At 36.0% G+C, this 22,699-nt stretch overlaps 1 protein-coding gene across 1 annotated transcript in view; it reads left to right on the forward strand.

Moving 5' to 3' along the window:
- Positions 1-17,972, forward strand: part of LOC104395642 (regulator of G-protein signaling 7-binding protein-like) — a 71,453-nt gene extending 53,481 nt beyond the window's left edge. Inside the window, exons 3-6 of the mRNA XM_010005363.1 lie at positions 6,928-7,058; positions 13,614-13,761; positions 15,160-15,230; positions 17,562-17,972. Coding sequence (XP_010003665.1) covers positions 6,928-7,058; positions 13,614-13,761; positions 15,160-15,230; positions 17,562-17,653 — 442 coding nt within the window. The 3' untranslated portion in view covers positions 17,654-17,972. The remainder of the gene's footprint in view (positions 1-6,927; positions 7,059-13,613; positions 13,762-15,159; positions 15,231-17,561) is intronic.
- The last annotated feature ends 4,727 nt before the right edge of the window (positions 17,973-22,699 follow it).

Below are 22,699 nucleotides of genomic sequence, written 5' to 3' on the forward strand. Positions count from 1 at the left end.
CAGGATGTCCGGCAGAAATAGGAAACAACGGCCTATTCAGAATGACTGTAATTTGCAGACCATACATGGCCCATAGAAGTTGGTGAGATTTTCTTGAACAGTAAGAAAAGTTACAGTTAGACGTAAATTGTTCTAGTGTGGAAATACCTAAACTGCATTCAACTTGGGAGTTAGAAACATCTCTACAATATGAGTCACTTCACTGGGTTTTTATTCTTCTTGTGTTATCATATACCCAGACTGAGTCCATCAGCCTTAGCAGATTAATTGGAGATTTACCCTGGTCTAACTAAAAATAATCTGATCACATCTTCTCTTATGGAGAGCACTGTTGTAACTGCTTCAAAATGACAGTATGATTTAATAGAAACAATATTGCAACCATTTATGTGTCTACTGGAAAGAACTAGCTGTGCTTTTCCTGCGGTTGGACTGGGATGTTGTGTAGCAGTTGTATTAGTAGAGAATATTAGTAGAGAACAAAAAAAACAACATAATACTGAAACTGACAGCAGTTTTTGTGGAAACTATACATACATTAAAAAAACCCAAACACTCCAGCAGATGGGAGGAATACAGATAAGAATATTTTCTCAAGATCCTTTGAGCAGAGAATTTTGTTGGCTTGCTTTTCTACTTATATTCAAAATTAATCAGCATGTCTTTTGTTACCTTTAAAGATGAATGGTTAAATGATAAAGGAAAAAATGTTGTGTTAAAGATAAAAAAGCAGAAGCAAGTTTACTGGGCTGCTCCACCTGAGTCACAGAGGGGCCTCTTGCCCTCAGTATCTAAGGTGATTAAATGTAGCTGCTCTGCAGTACTTGTATTTTTCATTCTAGCAGAAAAATTAGAATGTCTGAAGTAGGTCTTATTTCCAGATCATCTTTGCAGCTTCTATATATATCTGAACTGCAGCGTTTCTGATGCTAAATTAAAAGTCAAGCTTATTAAGCCAATTTACTTTTTTTTTTTTCATGGGAATTATATATATGTATGTCATAAGGTGGATTTGATTAACTCATTTTCACCTCTGACTTTCCCAAGTTTTATTTAAATGTAAAATATTGCTCTGTTTTAAATGTGTGGCTAAAATTTTGCACTTAAATACAGAATTAGACCATATTTTTTGTTCATGTTTAGTAGTGTGATGTTTCTTTCAGTTGTAACCAACAATTTGGCAGCACAATACCATCCTCTGTCAACCATTTTGGAAAAAAATACAGAAAATTAGTGGATTTTTCACTCTACCTTTTCATGTCAAGGAGGAGCATTTTAATAATTTTTATTCTTGTATTTTAAAATTCTTATCCAAAGAACTACACTCATTCCCCTTTTTTATGTATACTGGGTACTACATGACTGGTATAAGAGCTCCCCCTAAAGGTTTAACTATCAGTGTAGGAAAATAAATTGCTCCTCCTATAAGTGCTTCATAAACATTCCTTTGAAAAACTGACCTAATTTTTTAAAACCATCGATTTTACCGACATTAGAAGTATGAAAATGTTATGTTATGGATTTACTTAAGCTGTATTTTCAAAAATTTATACTTTTAATGGCAGCCTGATAAACTGCTTAACTTTAAGCTACTGTTATATAAAGGATCAAACCAACATTTTCACTTTTCTAACCCCTTTTAATACCTGTAGGTATTAGAGTTCTCAAACTTAAGAAGTATGGCTCACACAGTAGTACAAGTTTCTCATGAACTGAGTAGTATTTATGTCTTTGAATAAGGACTTCACCCTTCATGTCACCCTGGTGGTATAGTATTCATGTAAAGACTACAGAAATGCCTATTAAGGGAGGGACAGGATATTTGAAACTATTTAATATACAGCTACCAGCATAATTTAGCAGAGAGAGAAAAAAGGAAAGTCAGAGCCAAATGCCTAGGTTAGATATCAGGAAGAAATTCTTCACCCGGAGGGTGGTAAGGTGCTGGAATAGATTGTCCAGGGAGGTTGTGGAAGCCCCCTCCATGGAGGTGTTTAAGACCAGGTTGGATGAGTCTTTGTGCAGCCTGGTCTAGTGGGAGGTGTCTGTGCTCCAGGCAGTGAGGTTGGAACCTGAGGATCTTTATGGTCCCTTCCAACCTTACCTATTCTGTGATTCTAAGCCAATAAGTAATCGTACAGGCTCATGGTGGGAAGTGTGGTTGTTGGTATTAACAACTTAACCAGCTGGCTTTCTTTCATGCAGAGTTTTTATTACTAAAACCAAACCAAAATTCTTTGTCAAGGATCCAAATTTCTTAATTCTAGTTGAAAATCAAAGCCTACTGTTTTCTAATGAAGCGTGAAAGCAGGAGTGAAACTTGACAATTATTAAGCAATATTCCAGCTTGTATGGACTTATAAACTTCTACCTTACATGCAAAATATTTGCATGAACACGTGGACACCCATCTCATTTCCCCATCCTCAGAGTAACATATGCATCTTGCTGCTTCACTGGCAAGTCAAGAGGCTTTATCAGAGCAGTAGAATTCTGTAAATTCTGCCTTTGGTCTTTTCTTACATGGGCCATTCTTTGCATTTATCTTATGAAAGGCAACAGTGTTCCCCTGTCAGATGAAGTATACTAAGAAGCCACAGCCTGCGTACCCAAATCCTATAATGGTGATCAGTACCTCTTTATCTTACCAAAGTGGATAGAGAGAAGCAAGAAAATTTCTGCTCCACAATGGTTGCTGTAAGCGAGCAAAATCCCCATTCGCAGTCTCTGGCATCTGTGTTCAGAAACCACTGATGAGGAACTGGCCTTTGGCTCATGGGCAGGTGCTCAGTGCTGTGGTAGCTCTCTTGTGTCCAGCTGAACATAAGCTAATAAACAGCTCCACTGAGAGCATGATTTAGCACAGTAGTTCTATGAGATTGTGCTATATGTGATTATTCTTTAATATTTAAGTGGTCTTCATAAAGAAATCAGCTGAAGTAGCTGAAACATTTTGTACTGCACAGTAATAGTACACGTTTGCGTGACCTTTTCTTTGTAAATAAATATTAATTTGGTATATGACTATGTAATAATAAACATAATCAGCATTATGAAAGTCATGTGTGTACTAGTCCACTGTTCAGCGTTTCCCACAGTGTGACACTGAATATATAGAAATAGAAAATTACTGAGAGAAGTGAAGTTGATGACATTTTAAAGGGAAATTTTAATCCCTCTACACAGAATGTACTTCATGGGTTATAAAAGAAACCTTTACTTGCATAAGCATAAAAGCCTGTGGCTTTCAGAGATGAAAATGAGGCCTGTATACACACATAGGATAAAACTGTTTGGCTGCAAGTTCATGGAATTCTTGTGATCATTATTGCAATTAAATGCTAATTAAACGGTTTGAGAAAATCAGTGAGGGTAGTGGCCTGGAAATAATACTCGCCATATAAACTTTGGATAATTAAAAATGTTTTTCTTGGATGTCACTTCTGTTACTCTGGATTTGCAAATAAAAAGAGTATTTTGCCTGCAGGCAGATTACAGATGTTCCACATTCTTGAAAAAACAATGAGTCATAACAGGCATGTATCATAGATATAGTTTCTAGTTCTTATTCTCATGCTTTTCATAAATGTAGTTTACAAGAAAAACTTACTACCTTTAAAGCAGCAAAAAAGGTCATTTAAAATACCAATTACTTTGCATTCCTATTGCTCTTCCAGCTCCTTTGTGAATAGGAAGCCACAGATAAATCCAGGTTGGCTTATGAACCAATCATCTTCATATAATTGGTGCTCTCTTATTCAGCATAATTAAAAATCATCTCATTAAAATTAAAAATTATCTCACTCCAAAGAAGTTTTGAAGAAAGTTTTTCTCCACTTTTGTTTCACAAACATCAAATAGCTATATGAAGAAAACACTTTTTTTCTTACATCTTTGTGCAGACCTTCAGTGTTTTTGCCACTGACAGCTAGAAAGGAAGTACATTCAAAATTGTAAATAAAGTTCTTGTAATGGCTAAGGCTTTCTAACATCGGAAACAACACAGAGAAAAAAAAGACAGCCATAAATCAGTTTTATCTAAATCTGCTATAAGGAAATTATCTTCTCATGATGTAGGTTTCTATACTCCTCTTAGTGACAGATTTGTGGTTAAAGAATTCCAGATTTCAGAAGAGCTAGGCAGATAAAGATTTACTTGCATAAGGGAGTGGAGTAGATTGCTATGTCCATATCGGGAACACCTCTCATCACTGAGCAAAAAAGGTCATTGTTACCATCTGCGGTGACTGTTTTTTGCACGTTCTATTTCACACATGAACATTCATGGGGCAGTGCCCTGCAGGTGGAATAGGCAAATCAGTGATTCATTTATCCAGTAGCAGTTGTGTAACTTCCATCTTCAGGACAGGGGGAAACCCTGCTCAGAAATAAAAGTTTAGGCATCTAGTAAACTCAAGCAGAAACTGAATGTGCTTGTGTGTATATTGATGCGACTCCAGGATTCAGGTATTACATTAAATAAGCAATAATTTGGAAGAACTGTAGTTTGGATCTGGGTGCTAATACGGGAAGTAAATTGAATTCTACACTCCTAACTATTTTTGTAATCTGTCTCTTGGTAAGGATATCTCAAAGGAAATGATGGGTAAATGAGCCACAACAGTTAGTGATGTAAATGATAGGGGAAATAAAAAGCCATGTACTGCATTAATTCCATTGAGCTGAATTTGGGAATAGTATTCAATGCACATGTAAGAATATATTATGCTAATGGTATAAAAAATCCCATCTGTAAGATAAAAGGTAGGACAAATCAGGATAGTAAAAGTCTCCAGCAGGCCATGTATTATCTCTTGCATTGTTCTTAAATTTAGCTATCAGAGAAATAAAAACAGGTATATAAGACCCAAAGTTCAGAAAATTAAAATACTGTTCCAAAGGAGGAAAGCATGGTGTGCTGTACTTTTGCTGTATTTGGCTAGTTGTCTGTTTATGCTGTATTTGGTTAGGTGAGTTCTTTAAGATTACCTTTCCCCTTGAGACTACCTCTTACATCAAAATGTCAGAATCCTGTTCTGCTCTAAGGTTCATCCAATTTAGTAGTAATTCTTTTACAGAAAATTTTGAAATCATTAGTAATCATACATGCAAAATGAAGGACTAGATGCTGGTAATGAAAATGCTGGTGCGTTAGAAACAACAGCCTACTTCTGAGGAACTGCTCACAATTAATACTAAAATTAGCTGAATTTACATCTGGGCTATATGTTTTTTATCTTCTTTGGTTAATACCAACCAGTATGAGTACATTAAAGCAATTATTACCATGTGCCAATTTGAAAATAAATGTTGTTAATTTTATGGTTATTGTTTTATGTAGAGAGAACAGTCCATTTCTAATCAGCTACGTGATCAAAGAACCAAGAATCTCAAATACAAGAATTAACGTATTTCACTATTCAGTATTCATTTGACTGAAACTTCAGTAAGATTGTATCGGCACAAACTGATAGGATTTTCCTTAAAATAGAGCTTTTAAGATTTGTGCTTGACAAAAGAGTTGGACTTGACATTTTGACTGGACCCTGGATCTAGGTATAAATAAACCTTTTACCTTTGATCAGAAAGAACATATTTCACTAGTTTCAATAGACATTGTGTGCTGTAGCACTCAAAGTCTTTGGCCTAGATTGAAATTAAGAAATTATTTGACCATAGCTGCCCAATGTAGTGTTGCTGCAAGTAATTTATGAGGTAAGTTGCTTTGGTTCCCCTGAGGAAATCCAGAAGTCTAATTATATTTCATATACAGGAGGGTCTTTTGATGCATCAGTTTAACCACAGGAAATTGAATCACTGTTAAGAATGCTAGCAATCTTATTGTGAAAGCTTCTTTTATATCATTCATAGTCTAGAAATCTGAAAGCATGCTGATTTTTTTTTTTATTATTATTTCTTAGCAGTAGTATTCAGAAGTGCTATTAGGTTTAGGTTATTTAGGAACGCAGGTTCCTCTGGTTGTTACAGAATCCAGTTTTGTGGGTTATCTTACCATTTAACATCACTGTAGCAAACCAATAGCAAGAACTCTGAACATGAAATGGCTGAAATTCTAACTCTTTAATCCTACCACTTACTGCCCTATTTAAAGTATGTCTGTAAGGAGCATTTAAAACCTATTTCTTGGGTGTGACTGGGTAAATTAAAAAATAAATAGTGTGTCAAGCAGGGCCAGGGAGATGATCGTCCCTGTGTAATAGGCATTGGTGAAGCCACACTGTGTCTAGATCTGGGCATCTCAATACAAGAAGAGCATTGAAGTGCTGTAGGGTGTCCAAAGAAGGGCAACAAAGCTGGTAAACAGCCTTGAGAACAAGTCTTACAAGGAGCAGCTTGCAGAACTGGGACTGTTTAGTCTGAAGAAAAGGAGGCTGAGGGGAGACCTCATCACCCTCTATAACTACCTAAGGATGTTGTAGAGAGGTGGGCACTGGTCTCTTCTCACAGGTAGCTGGTGATAGAACAAGAGGAAATGGGCTCAAGCTGTGCCAGGGGAGGTTTAGACTAGACATTAGGAAGACTTCTTCTCTAAAAGGATTGTCAGACATTGTGACATGCTGCCCAGGGAGGTGGTTGAGTGTCTCTGCACTGCAGTGTCGCTCACTGCCTGACAAGAGAGAGGACCTGTTGAGTCACCATCCCTGGATGTTTGTAAGTTGTCTACGTATGGTGTTTGGGAACATGGCTTAGTGCTGGAGTTGGTAGAGTAAGGATGGTGGTTGAACTCAATGATTTTGGAGGTCTTTTCTAACCTAGGTGATTCTATGATTCTCTGATTCTATATAGCTTAATAATTTATGGAGCAGATTATGATGGGATTGCTTTCAACGGAAGGGAAGTGGATTGGATGGACCCAGATGTCCTTCCAGTCCCATTCCTAACTAATTTTTTTCTCTTTTACTGCAGCCCAGAAGATGGTGAAATTCATCCTGAAATTTGTAGACTATACATCCAGTTGCAGTGTTGCTTAGAAATGTACACAACAGAAATGCTTAAGTCCATATGTCTGCTTGGATCACTGCAGTTTCATCGGAAAGGTATTGAATTGCACAAACGTACAAATGCTGATTTTGAAAAAAGGGAGTCTCTTGGGGCATGCATGGGTATTCATTAAACACAAACCACCAAACTGTAAAATAAACTATACCACCAAAGCCTCTCAGACACTGAAAAAAAAGCTGTATTTCTATTTAATTATCATAATTTTACAGAAGTGTGTCCTATCAAGCGTAGATCAACAATGTCCTTGTAGTTTAAAAGTCTTAAAGAGTGGTCCCAAAAGTTCTGGTTGTCATTTGTTAGATCAATGAGCAAACAATCTTAGTTATTTTAGTGGAGGTGTTTGTCAGTTATGATATTTGGGGGCAAGTGTTTGGTGGAGCAGTACAGCATGGTTTAGTAGTAAATTGATCCATGACTCTCCCTGTTGTTCATATCCAGCAATGCCAGCTTATATCAAAAGGCAGAAAATATTGTTAAAAAGCTCCCCACCTTTATAAAACTAGATAGTAGATTCAGAACTGAAATCGACATCATAGAGGATGTTTAAACACAAAGGAGATGTCCTTGCTTCTGTCTAATGATTTTCTATTTGATTAGACACCTACTAAAAGGAAGATGTAGAAATGGAGATAATTCATGAATAGGATACTTAGTAGCCTCATTACTCAGTGATGGCACACACTGATTGGGACTGTATCTGTGCTAATTGTAACTATTCTTTCCTCAGATAATATCTTAGGGAATGTACCAAGTAAACACAAGACAAAGTTCTGTAATGAACTGTAATGAAGGCCTTGGAATGAACCCTGTGTATTTCCTGTTAGGCTGAAAGATCCCATAATATATTTTTACATCTAGCTGTAAGATACAGCTAAAAGCAGTGATATTTTTATTAGGAAAATAAGAAATAAGTGCTCAGTTGAGCTTGTCAGTGATTTTCTGAAGTTGAAAAGAAATCTATAAAATACGAAGAGACAGAATTAACAGAGCCATCATATAACAAGATGCCAATAGCTGCTAAAATGAATAATCATTTTAAGACAGGTGATACATTTCCTAGCACTGACTACAGTTGTAAAACCACCTCCTGTAAATGCAGGAAGAAAGCAGCTTGAGGTGACCTGAGTAACCCTGACATATCTTATCTCTCCCTTTTGCCTCAAGATGGAATTTACATTAATAGTTTAAACTAAACATCAAACTATTAGAAGTCTAAAATTGGAGAAGATTAATTACAGCATTACAGTATGTGCCAGCTTAGTTCCTATCTAGCAGTACTTTTTGATATACATGAGTTCCTTATCTCATTGTAGAGAAAGTCAAGGTAGCTATTCCGCCATTGCTAGATAGAGCAGTTTATGTCCTGTATCTGTACAGAGATAACCACAGTAACTTAGCTCCCAGTTATTTTTCCCTATTATAGGAAAAATTATATTATATATCACAGGGATTTGAATAATTTGAATTTTGGAACTTAGACAATAGAACATTTGCTCTTATATATTAAATACTTTTTTATTTACAACATCTAGAAGTATTGTAAAGACATAATGCAACAAGGGAAATTCCAGTCACATGTTAAGTGTATTTTCACAATTAAGGTAGTCATACACAGGCACCCAAAAAAGACTGTGACATCTCTATCCTTGGAGTGGTAACTTGAATAGCCTGAGCAATCTGGTGCAAGTTGGGCCTGCTTTTGTTAGGGTGTTAGACTAGATGAGCCTGCAACCTATCTATTTATGCCAAAACATACTATTTTTCAAGGTGTAGAATGGACCATTATATTTCTTTAAATTCTCTGCTGTCCAAGAATGGTACTGCAATGTAGGCAAAGTACATAAATTTATCTCTAGGAGTGAAAGACCTGGTAATGTCACCATTATAAAAGACGATGTGCTGTTGCTAGTATACAGCATTTTTACTTTTTCATCTATTTAGTTTTTTGCCAGTTTTTTACCATCTGAATGACCGTGATAAAAAAAAATAATAATTTTGCTTGTGTTTAAAGAGTGTCAGCCTTATGCCTAATTCATAAATTTGCTTCTCTGATGTTCTTGTTGTGTGTTGAAGCTAATTTTTGAAGGTAATGTTTTCTATTTGCATGTAATATTTTGTATTTTATAGTCCTCTTATCTGTTGCATAAGTGTTTAGTAGGTTTTTAAATCTCCTGTGAGATTTCACCAATTTATGTTCTTGCTTGGGAGTCAGCAGAGATACAAGCAGCATAACATGCAGGCTGTTCTCGGCAACCTGCAGTTGATAAACAATAACCTGAGTACTCGTATCTCGGCTGGACATTATCAAACAAACTATAGAAGGCAGTGCTGATGCTCATTTCCTAAGGGTATTTTTACTGTCTTGCAGCACCGATCTTCTCCATCTTTTATTCTACTGAACAAACTTTCCTGTATATACTATATAGTATATATCTAGCTTCCTGTACAGAAATTTCTTGCTTATTTAGAATGCTTTAGATTAGCTTAATACTGTCATACAACTTCTGCTAGGAAAGTTATATAGTCTGTTATTTGTTTGAGATGCAAGAGCCACAGTGGGGCCAAAAGCTATAAGTATCTGCAGCTGTGTTATGCAGTAAGTACACCGAGGCAAGTGCTCGCTAATGAATTTTTTTCTAAGATACATGCACCACCAAAGCCCAGTGTTGAAAATGCATTATGATAGCAAAGTTCAACCATCAGAAAGTTTGCAAAGGGACATGCCCAAGTAGCCTTATTTCAAGCTTTGTAGTTAGTAAGTCTTTAGTTACCTGATCATGTATTTTATTACTCTCCTTTCCACAATTCCACGAGTCCTGGCTGACTAATACATGTGTAAATATTTACTTGGGCATACATCTTTATCTTAATTGTTTGTGGTCATACATTGTGTTTATTGCACACAATTCTGCTCTAAAGGCAGAATACTTCTTTTCCTCAGACCTTTCTCAATAACTCATACGCTGATAGCAGTGTCTTTGGAACTGCCTTGAGTAATGAGCTGGTAGTGATTTTTCCCTTTGTAAAGAAGGAGCAAAGAGAGGTAAAGCTAAACATTTTTAATTTAGAGTCTGAGATTACAGCATTACAGCATCTTGCAGTGCTTTATGTGCTTATAGAGTAAATTTTCAGTAGCATTATTAGCAACTGAGTGCAAAGAGTCTCTGGGTTGAGCAAGTGGACAATTAGAGATACTTTGTCTATCACTGTTTTGAGGAGCTACATTTAAGCATCTTGGGTGGGAACACATGAAAACTTTGGGTAAGTATATTGTCCAGTTTTCAGGACATCACTGTGAGAAACTCCTGTGTTTTCCTGCAGTCCCTAACATCATCATGCTTTAAGGATCTTGCTGTCCGTTTTGTCATGGCAAACAGCTACTGGGAGTGACTATAGCAAGTACCTGTTGGGGCAGATATGGCAGATGGCAGGTCATGCTCCAACTCTTCCAGGAAATCTTCTGAAATTCCTCATTGTGTTTGTTTACCTAGTTTTCTTCTGCATCGTTATCATTGTTATCACACTCTGGCTTCTCTGGATGGAATCACCCTTCTCAGACTTTGTCAAGCAACAGATGAGACTGGGGGTTAGAACTGAATGACTTTTAAGACCCCTTCCAACCCAAACCATTTTATGATTCTGTGATTTTATCTGTTTATTTTTCACTTACCTAGGACTTGCAGCTTCTCTCCATGTCTTGATTTTGCCTTATTTTTTCCCCTCTATCATTTGAACTGTATAGCTTTGTGCCTTAGCAAGCTATGCAGCATTTGAGCAATTTACTCATTTTAATAATTAAGGGAGTAAGTTAATGTAACAAATGAAAGGCAAGAGGGGACAGTTAAAATGAACTGGAAGTGTTTCCAGAGTTCAAAGCATGGTGTAGAAATAGTTGAAGCTACCTTGTCAAAAAAGTACATGGTTTGAAACTGGCAGCCATTTATGCTGCATTTGAAGAGAGTAAGTCACTGCTTATGTATAGTTGCAAGAATGTATTATTCTTATGGTCCAGAATCAGTACATCATATCCCTGTTTTCAGAATGCGTAATACAAAAGATATCCTCACTACCGGTAGAAAGATGAGGAGATTAAAGAGCTTTTGGCTGTAGTAGAAATGCTAAGCCTGGGACATACATATTTTTCAATCAAAGCTTTTATTATTAACTGACTCTATCTGTTTTCAAGTGATTGAGCAGATAGTCTGAACTTCAAGAAAGTCTTCATGAATTGTTCAAAATACAACAGTTACTGGTAAAGAGCTTTTTTCAGTTGAAAAGAAATCCATGCTGTTCATTCTGCCAAATCTTCAAGAACTTGCCTTTATGCCAACAAAAACAACATAGCATTATCAGTGTTTCTGTTCTCAAGTTGAAAAAAAAATAAAATAACCTTTTATGTTATTTCATCTAGTATTGTTACTGTTTCCACTGAAACACCTTTCACATTCCTGAAGAATTCATCTGTAAACGGAGTTCTTGGTAGCATGTCACCAGAGGTCAGGTCAGACTTCCTACATAACACTTTAAAATAATGGCAAAATTAACTAATACACAGTTCCAGCAGTAACACCTTGTGATGCCAGTGTCAAATTAGATAGTTTTCCTGGGGCAACCCTCTTTTACAAAGAAGTGATTACATATTGGTAGCAGCATGTTGTGTTATAGACTCCTTGTAATAGGAAAAAAATTAAGGATAGCACTTAAAAAAATGAACAGGTTAAATAGTACAATATGAACTACCTTAAAAAACAGCATAAGCTGCAGTTAAGAACTAGAAACATTTGAAAGTTACAGTCATGGAGTGATACAGAATAAAACATTATCTGAGAAGCAGGCTTAAGCTGCTGATCCACAACCAGCTGAGTCAGTGTAAGAGCCTGTTATCACCAGAAAGATCTTGATCCCTTCCTCTCTGTCTCCTCTGCCTTACCATGCCTTCCCTTCTTCCTCCCTTCCACTGCTTCTGGATATGTTATCATCCTCCTCTGGCACTTGCTGTAGATCATGTAGGGTTCTTTACTGACCGGACTTAAATCACTGCAACATCAAAAAACTTTACATTTTATTTTTTCTTTTATTGGGGTAATCTTCTACCATTTGATTGGCTAAAGTGGCACAGAGGCATTTGGCAAAGCACAAGTTAGCACTGGATGCCGAAGTAAACAGCAGAGAAGGAAACCTGGGCATCATTCTTATATACATTATAGTCTTGTTATATCAGGTCGTTCAATCTCTTGGAAACAGGTGACTCAGTTCAGGGGGGAAGCAGGTAAAAGGACTTCCTACAAACTTTAGAGAGTAGTGAAAAGATCAAGCAAGTATCTTCTGTAGATAAGTAATGTTTAGTTTGACATTCAGACAAGTAGCTACGAATACTTTTTTTTTTTTTTCCTCCACAAAGGAATAATTTACTAGAATACAAAAGTTCAGACAACCTGGCTAAAAAGAGCTTCTTAAGATACAGGAAATTGTATTTAAAAAAATAAAAAAAAAATTAAAAGCCTGATAGCAGGGATACTTATTTGTTACGTGGAAAAGTAATATATCTTGTTCTGCAACCTTGGTCTCTAGTGACCCAGAAAAATGGACTAAATGACCACTACTTTGTTAGCTACTTTTGATCTTCTGTTCTTTGTCAAACCTTACAGGAACTACTCAGGTTTGTCCTGATGTGAAAAGTTTCAGAAATTTTTATTTGTGTCTTTCTGAGGTTGTTTACTCCATTCAGTGAGAGAACTCAGAGTGGGAAAAACTAACTTCTCACTGAACTGTCTGGGATGCACTCCAGTTTGAATTTTCTCATTTAAACATGTTTGGTGCCAGGACTGTACTTGTCATTACAAAAAAGGGATACCATCAGACAGCCCACAGGACGTTTGCAAGGATACAAAAAAATCTTACCAATACTTAAGTCTCTTCTGTGTTCTTCTATTACGGTCCATATCCTTTATCCCAGTCTCTGACAAAAGCCCTGGCAGATCTGTCATGAAGCCCCCATTCAATTCCAAGGTTTCATTTTCATTTATGAATTAGGCAAGTGTAAGCATGGAAATTCAGAATATAATGTGTATTGGGTTGTGAGTGGTGGCAGCTATATTTTGCTTTTAAAATCACAAAGTACAAAACATTTTTGTCTTTTGTTTTCCTTTAGTAATGCTGCAATACCAGGAGGCATGGATTACAATGTTCTTCAGCAACAAAGTTTTTGAAGTTACTTTCAGCATGTATTCAGTAGTTTCCATACTTATTTTGTTCCATTTTGTCATCTAGCTCTTACTTAGTGTCACATGTGAGCCACTGGAGGTTAACTGAAACTCTTCGTAATACTGTGCAAAATTCTAACCTCTACACATGCCTACATAGAACTCCTCTTATTTTTGTTTGGTAGGAGTAACATGTAACAGCACTCTGATTAGCTGATTGCTGTGGTCTGCTCTCTTTCTGAATAGTTCCTACTCAGCGTTTGCATTCACCACTCTCTCTTCATTTACACTGTGCATGATCAAGTTCAAAGCATCAATTATAAAATCTGAGTATGCATTTTAATTAATAAATAATGGGGATATATATTTTGTTTGAATATTTTAAAGGGAAAGAACCTTGTCCCCCACCCAAGATCCTAGATACTAAAGTGGAGGAAAGTTCTGAAGTACCTATTTTAGAAGACACGTCATCGTCACCAACAGATATTCAGCAGCTTTTATGGCAGGTTTCCACAGATATTGAAAACACTGAGAGGTAAGCACTTCAGTCCAAAAGAAAGCAAAACTCTGTCTGGGGTTTTGTTGTTTGTTTTTTTTCCAATTAGGCAGCCAGTGTTGCTACTATTAAAGTTACTGGTAAATTCATTAACCTGTTAACATTTCCATTGCTTTTAACAAATCTGAGAGTGATGCCTTAAAGGAAAGGCAGAGCGAAGTGACATCCTTAATTAGGATAATTACCAGAGGGTAACTGTCAAAAACAAAGGGAGTGAAATGATACTGCTAGTGGGCCACGTTCTCTAAAAGAGGCAGCTTTTGTCTTATTTTTAATGGTTTAATGGGTTTTGATTTTGTACCTGTAACCTGCAGTCCTGTAGTTTTGCATTAATTAATTGAATGAGTGAGTTGTTTCTGCCCATGTTTATAAATGTGGAGGGGAAGTGGAGGGGAGTGGAACATATTACACAGGTTTGTCAACTTATGCTTAATTATGCAGTCAAAAGCCAAAAATGAGACCCTTTTAGTAGGGACTAATTCTTATGGCCAGCATTACTTTGCAAAAGATACGTATTTTGAGGGATGTGTCTATTAAGCTGCTGCTGAGATTTTAATGGTTAGCCTGTTTATTTGTATAAAATGAAGTTCTGTTCTACTGAGAGAGTAACTTGGAAAATGTAACTGAGCAGTTTCTCATTAGTCATTCTACTACATTTTTAAGAACTATTTGTATGTAGATGAATGATTGAGAACTACATTGTTTTTAAATCCTGAAAGCCTTAAGACATTACAAGATTGCACACAAAATTGCTGGTCTGTCATCTATGTGTAAAACAGGAACTGTCTTGCAACTTCTGGCCTCTTTCAAAACATCCTAATGTAACTTGATTTGTGAGATGGTATTTTGTTATCATATTTTCCATATTATGCCTTTACAAAAATGTCATGCCAGTCCTCCTAAGAGGGCTGAGAGCAACAATGCTGTTGTCAATTAATGTGGCTGGAGTATAAGTGTTAGAGATTAGCTACGCGTATTATAATTTCCTTCTGAATGATGAAGTGCATTAATGGCACAAGCTACCAAATGCTGAAAAGGGGTATTAAGTTGACATTCGTACTAACTCATGCTAATTTTAAGGCATGTTTTGTGCCCACGAACTCATTTAATATGGAATACTCAAGTGCCAGAATAGGTAATTGATTTTAACCAGATTTGACTATATCAGTTTATCTTAAAAGGGCTCCCTTATTAAACCTGCTGCCCTGTATGTTGGCATGCATTTTCTCATACTTGAATGTGAACCAAATGCTTGTGGAGTAGATTGTTGTATTTATTGCTCCATTATTTCAGTACATAAAGTTCTACTGTGAGCCATTCCTCATTCAGTCTTAATTTGCTGTTCTGTTGTATCTCTTTCAACTTTTTTTTCCTCAGAGATATGAGAGAAATGAAAAACCTTTTAAGTAAACTCAGGGAGACTATGCCTTTGCCACTGAAAAATCAAGGTAGGTTTTGTATTTTCTTCATGTAAGGAAAATAAAGAAAATTAAAGGTTTTGCCTTCCATTACGTTAAAAAAGACAAACAAGGGGTTTTTATTAAAGTTAAAAAAAAGAAAAATCAAGGTTCTCTTATCTACTGATTCAGTGGAGCCAGAACTTTGGCGTCTTGTGAACTTTGTGAACTTTGTGATCTATGTGGACTTTGGCCTCTTAAGTTTCACGTGAGGTATTCTGGAATTTTATAAATTTGTTATCTGTAGATAAAATAATACAATTTTCCTGGTGACACAAAGGCAGTAGCACAACTGATCTGCTGTGTCAGGAGACTTTATTTTTCAAAGGTAATGAAGGTGTAAATTGCACAGATTATGATAGGTATCCTACTGAGTTAAGGGGTTTGCTTTACTCCTACAATGCTTTGCACTCTTGTACAAGTGCACAGAGTGGCAGGATTACCATCCTATGCATGTAGTTAGCAGTTGGCCTTCATTTTGTGGCCGAGCAGGGTTAAATATTTCGCCTCTACAGCGGCTATCTTTATTCATGTCAACAACATAAAAAAGCTAGTAGTTCTCATTTTTTATTTCTTCTTGATAATGTTTATTTCTTAAATGCTATGTAGTCCTTGCGCTGTGGCAGCTGATGAAGTATGCCTAATACATCCTAGATCTTGTCCCAAATAACTAAGCAGTCTAGTGTTCATCATAATATGGTAAGAGAAGGCTATATAATGGATTAATTCATTATACAAGAGTTTATGGCAGGATAGCTTGATGGAAAACTACGTGAAAAGAGAAGGGGAATTGCTTATGATACTTGATGCAAATATGCCATTGTAGGGACTGGAAAAATGCCGTAAAGTCTATGCCTAGCCTATAAGAATGGAGTATGCTGAAAATCAGGAAAAACAGAAGACAGATTTTAGGGATCCAAAGCATATAGAAACTTTAATTCAGAACGGAGATAAAAGTGTAGATTTCTCCTCTTCTATCTGATTGTCTACACTACCTTTCAGCACAAGGATGGAAACATGTCAGCTAGGGTTTAAAGGCTCTGAGACTCCAGATGTGAATATAATTTACAGATGACTTGTGAGAATGGATGTCTCAGGAATGGACAGTTATACTCATTTGTCCATACAGCCCTTAAAATTTTTTAAATATTCTAGGACTTTTAATTAATTAAAGCTAGATAACAATGTAAGGAACTGTGATGTGGACTGTAATTTTGATATGTGTGTGAATGATAACACTGTTTAAGAGCATTATTATGAGATGAATGAATACCATTGAATCTGTTCATCTTTACAAGATCCAGTCCTGCTTTCAGCAAATGAGTGTGTAGCTGTTGATTGATGCTCTTAAGGTTGCAACCCACAAAAGTTTTACATAATGTTACTGATTGCTCAGAGACCTTGATTTTTTTTGTATGAAATCCTTTTAAGTGACAGCAGGAAAGTTACTATGGGAAAAATTTAGTTGATGTGGTTCATAAGCTTGAATCACAATATTTAATTGTCTCTTATGTTCTCACAGTTAAGTGTTGGTATTACAGTAGTGTCTAAAGCCTACAATAAAAACTAGGTCCCTGATTTAATCAGAATAGGAGCATGATGAGGCACAACTCTTAGCCTGATACCATGCCTGAAGATGGCTCGAATTCGAAGTGAACTCTAAAGATTTTGTGGGTTATTTTACTGACAGTACATGAGTTAGCATAAGTATAGGAACCAATATGTACATTTGGCATTGACTTAGAAGGATTTAATATAAAAGATAGAAAGCTAACCAGAAACAGGGTGACCATAGTGTGATAACTTACCCAGACAGTGGTTTTTTGTCTTTATGTGCCAAGATGTTTCAGCGTTGCAGTTGTAAATGGAGATTCTCCCTGATGTGGGCAAATGGCCACCCAATTAAGTTTTTTTGATGTTTAAACTAAGCCAGAATTTAACTTTAGGAATTGACATTTCCAAACTTGCATGTACGGCACACTCTCAAGCTACTTATCTTTAGGTTTTCTTTGGCACTCTAACATTATTCACCCATGCAGGAGTATTGTGGCTTAGGTCTTCCAGTACTGCAGGTGTCATTTCCTTTAGGTTTCATCACGGAACTGGTGTACTTCTTGCCCTAATTTCTATTGCATTATCATAGAGATCCTGATAATTAGCATTGTAAGACTCTTATACACAAATTTCATATTATTTGTTCTACGTCTAGAGATCCATTACTTCATCATGTACATGCTGTTATGACACATAAATTATATAAACTCTTTTCTATGTGTTCATGTGTACATGCTTGTATTAAAATGTGGGTTTTTTTCATCACAGATGACAGCAGCCTCCTAAATTTGACTCCATATCCATTGGTAAGAAGACGAAAGCGAAGATTCTTTGGACTGTGTTGTCTTGTCTCAAGTTAGAAGACTAAATAGAGAAACATCAAGAAAATCACAACTTTGATTAAATCCCTATTATTTGACCACTGAAAAGATGAACATTGCTACTCTTGATTATAAAGTACATTTTCTACACTAGCCTATCCCTGTTTCCCTTCTGTTCCATCCCCCTTTTCAAAATAAGCGTTTTATTAGTTTAAAGTGATGGTGGTCAAAACCAGCTGTGGAATAGATCTAGCATAAGTTAAGAATGTTTTTAAAACTTTTTAGAGTATGCTTTGCATGTTTACTTTCAACCACTTGGAGAAAAGACACTAATTACGGTTAATAGATAATTTTAAAGCTAAGAATTTGTGCATAGTACAGTACTCTTCTTAGTATATTAAAATACTTGATCATATTCTAACAGTCTTTAAGCATAGAAGACTATTTAACATGAAAAAGTATTGTTCTAAAAGTTCTAAAACATTTAGTCAATATTGTAACAGAATTTGCACAAAATCTCCAGTTGCTCTTTGTGCTCTCATTCATATTTAGTCTTCCACTATATCTTAATTTAAAAGCTTCATAGAAAAATACCTTTAATTTATGATACACAAATTAAAATACTTAGAACTTGTAAATACAGATAAATCATATTATCTCTCTACTGTACAATGCATAGAAGCCACAGATTTCCTTTTTAGCCAGTAGTATCTCTACAAGCTTTTGGAAAAAAGAAAAGATTTATTAAAATAAGGTATATTAAAATAAACAATGTAAAACTACACTGACCTATTTTGTTTCCAATAGAACTGAAAGCATGATATATGCATATCACTAAGTATTAACACCTACAGGGCATGCCAGAATTATTTCAGACTCTAAGATATTCAATGTTTTACATTGTTAATAAAGTTTTTTATTTAAATTAAATGTTGTTGTGTTTCTAGTTACTTTTTTTTCCTATTGGTTTGTTGTTGGGTTTTTTTCTAATTTTATTGTCAGAGTACTACACAGTTTTGGTAATTTTTCCATGTCAAGAAGTATGTTTACAAGGATAGATGAGTGATGAAGAGTGGCTTCTTACTGTGTAAGGGTTTAGTGATGGGTAAAGAGATACTTTCCTTGTCACAGCAAAAACCCTTAAATTCTCCATGTGTTTTTGGTAGGATATTAATACACTAACCAAAGCAGTTTGTTAGGGATAGCTATTCACTGAACTATATCTGGTAGTGACAGTGTCTGGAAGCACTTCTTGCTTCAGAATTATGTTAATATGTATGTTAACTTTTTTAAAAATGGATTTTTTCACAGTTTCTGCTTTCAAAACAGAAATTGTTAATTCCATTTAGTTTGGATGTTTCATTGCCTATATCTGGCACCTACAAAGTTCTCTACCAGGTTGTGCTCCTGAAATGCTGTTTGCTGAAACCTTCATTGTCAAAAACACTAGTGGACTGTATAGCAAGGACTAAAAATTCAGACCTGGTTCCTAAGAATAGAAGGAAGGAATTTTTCTTCTTGAAGAGACATGGCACTCCTGTTTTAGGCATTCATGTAACTGATCTTCCAGCATTACTCTGGAATGATATTTTTCTTTTCACGCAGATAAAGCAGAGTGTTTTGTTTTTTCCAGATTGGACTGACCTGTGTTCTTTTGATCTTCCAGTCTCCCAGACAGAAAATATATTTTTGAATAATCAGGCCCCCAAATAAATACTTTAAAGACAATAAGGAAAATAAATCTAAAAGACCGCATAGACGTTGTGTGTTTCCATAAGCAAAATTATTTCCATCTGAGGAATGCATGACTAAATTCCTTAAATAGCAAAGAAAAAGGTAGCCGCAATGTGTTCTAAGATTTAAGATCACAGTGAGTACATGGCTTTTAATGCAGGAAGAACCCTCCACACTCACAAAACTGCAGGCTTGTGAGCAGCGTTGCATTTTTAAAAAGAATGGAATCAAAGTCCACATCAAAGGTTTTTTCAAAGTTAATTCTTTAACGTTTTCCCCACATCGTTCATGAGCAATGCCCTCATTGATCCAACCCGTTTTCATAAGTAGTTAGAGAACGTCCAGAAGATGGCAGCAGTGACATGTTTTCTCATAGATTTGTGCCATGACGCCATTCCCAGAGATGCAACAGGTTTTCCAACTGTTAAAACTTTGGAAAAAACAACTCCTGATGTCTAATGGGCATTAAAAATATTCTGTGCAGAGGTGATCTGTAATTATAATAAATTAATTTTGGGTCATCATAAGTTTAGAGACAGACTAATACTGTTTTATTAATCCTGTAAATGTTAATGCCAAAAAGCAATGTGTAAATGAAAGACTGAATATGCAGCAATGCTATGAGAAAGAAAGGCAGAAACAAAGCTTCACACAAGCAAACTGTGTTAATCCTTTTAAAATCTTACTATATTTGTACACGCACCAGAATTCCTGTCTCAGACCATCATTATGTCCTTTTTTAACAACTACTTTCAAAGGAAGTTCAAGCAGTAAGTGTGTTTATTACAGCATCTGCCCATCTATAATCACAGAACCAGAATCACAGAATCATTCTGATTGGAAAAGACCTCTTTCTCAAACAATTTATCATTTTTTTAAACATAAAAATATGTCATATTATTGACAGGAAACGATTCTCTTGTACTGGATAATGATTGATTTAGACTACTGGTATCTTTTCTGTCCTTGTATTTGCATTTCTCAAATCCCTTTGTTTTTTTCTTTCTTGGACTTCTTCTGCAATTGCTTATTTTCTGCTACCACCACCTCATCTGATACTGTTCTTAATCCCTGAAATTAATTTTAATGATTGTTACACTAGAATTTCTTGTGAACATTTTTATTGCAGAATCGTTTTTGGCAGAGTTCTATCCTTCTTATGTATCATGATTTGCAGCTTTCAATCTCCATTAGTGCCCTTCCCAGGTACTATTGCCTTGAGGCAGAATAACCATAGCACAAGGCACCAAGTGTGTGTTTTGCCTAAAAGAGTCTCTGATGTAGAGTAACTTTCATGAGTTAAAATGGGTGAGTTCCCAAGACATGATGTGAGAACTGGTTTTTAAGAAATAGCTTCAGTGCTGGCTCTACTGTGGAGACTACAGGGCACAACAGCATCATCAGTTGAGTTAAAAGGCTTGTGATGTTTGACATTCCATTCTGCGAACTTACACACTGCATCCTTTTTTTGATTGGGGAGAGATGTAAGGAACTGCAAAAGATGAACTGCTGAAATGCAGCTCAGAAGTTCCTGGAATTGCTTATTGTTTAAAACAGACAACAAGCACCATGTCAGATTCATTATTCACAATACTCCTCAGAGTGACCTGCACCTACAACTTGCTTTGTTATCAACCATAAAAGAGCTGAGTACATACTGAGTTCAATATGCATTGATTATCTCAGCAGCTTTGATCTCCTTAAAGATAAAACCTGTAAGGTTTCTCAGTCTGTTCCATGTTCATAGTTAGACACTACAATTATTTTCTAGCTATAATTGCCTTGTTGCAATTCTTAGCTATACTATGATCCTTCATTGTGATTTTTTGCTGAAAGAAAAGGCTTTGAAGCTAAAACCCTTCAGTTGTGAAGCTGTGTAATAACACTGCATCACTCAGAACTTATTTTTCTTTTAGTTTTAGCTCCATCTCCTGGGTACCTAAGGCCAACACTGTGCCCCTTATTTATTCTCTTGTAGACTGCACAAGAAACAATGTAAACAACTGAAGAGAGCTCAGAACACTGAAAAATAAGTATCTGAATAACCTGCAGAAAATACTCAGGAAAAACTCCTGGAAACAACTGAACCATGGTTAATGGTGTAATGATGGTGTAATATTAACACAAATTTTGATAGTAAAGGAACATGTAATGGCAAAATAGAAACAAATTGTTAAACAATCAGTCATGTACACATCACTTCTCTCATGCTTCAAATTGATGTAACAAGCTAGTAGCAAGTAAAATACATCAGAAGTTTAAGAAATCATTAAGGTAGCAAGTATGTTCATATTTATGAAACACCTCTAAAGATCACAAAAACTACCAAGCATGTAACTGTAACTTTAGCAAAGTCTAAAGAGAAAAATAGTATCGCCTCCAATCCCCTTTTTGAACCTGATATGTATTCAAATGAATTTAAAATTGGCTATAGAAACTTACTTGATTGTGCTGAGAGTAGCTTTTCATTATTGTAGGTACACAAAAATTTATTGTCCTGGTTTCCATTGGAACTGAGCTACTTTTCTTCTTAGTAGCTAGAATAGGATTATGTTTTGGATTTAGTTTTGTACTTGTATTTGAGAAGAATGTTCACGGTATACTTATGTTCATAGTTGTTGCTAAGAAATAAAGGACTTTTCAACTTCTCATGCTTTGATAATGTGCAGGTGCACAAAAACAATGGGTGCAAACTGACCAATACAATATTCCATATCATGCAATGTTGTGCTAAGTATAGATGAGAGTTGACCAGGAATCACTCTTCCAGCATTGTGGTTTCAGGATATCTGTCTTCTGGGATCACTAGCCAGGGATGGGGTGGGCACTGATCAGCAGGTAGTGAGCAGTTGCACTGTGCATCACTTGTTTGTATAGTATATAATTACTACTACTATTATTTCAAGTATTAATTTGATTTTATCTCAACCCATACATGTCTTTGCCTTTCCAGTTCTCTCCCTGACTCCTCTGGGTTTGTGGGGGAGAGCAAAGGACAGTGAGTGAGCAGCTGCCTGGTACTTGGCAGTGTGCTGGGTTAAAACCACCAGTACATGTACTGCATCATTAAAGAGCCTACAGGATTTTCCATGGTGACTCACATGCTGCAGAAAATGGTTTGTGCTATGCCTGCCTATTTCCTTCAGCTATTTGCAAAACAGTTGCTTAATTCAGCTTTGATTCAGAGAATCGTTTATTTTATAGCAGTTTGTTCCCACCTAGTATGTGAATTGCAGATGTGCATGTTTATCTTCCACTACCTGGGAAAGAATACTGGAGGAAACACCAGTGATCTACTTCGTTTCCTGGTGCCTATTAGTTGAGGTTGATTTGCATTGAGAATGTGATTCA

This window comes from Chaetura pelagica, unplaced genomic scaffold (assembly GCF_000747805.2).
Source record: "Chaetura pelagica isolate M959 unplaced genomic scaffold, ChaPel_1.0 scaffold37, whole genome shotgun sequence".
NCBI classification, from domain to species: domain Eukaryota; kingdom Metazoa; phylum Chordata; class Aves; order Apodiformes; family Apodidae; genus Chaetura; species Chaetura pelagica.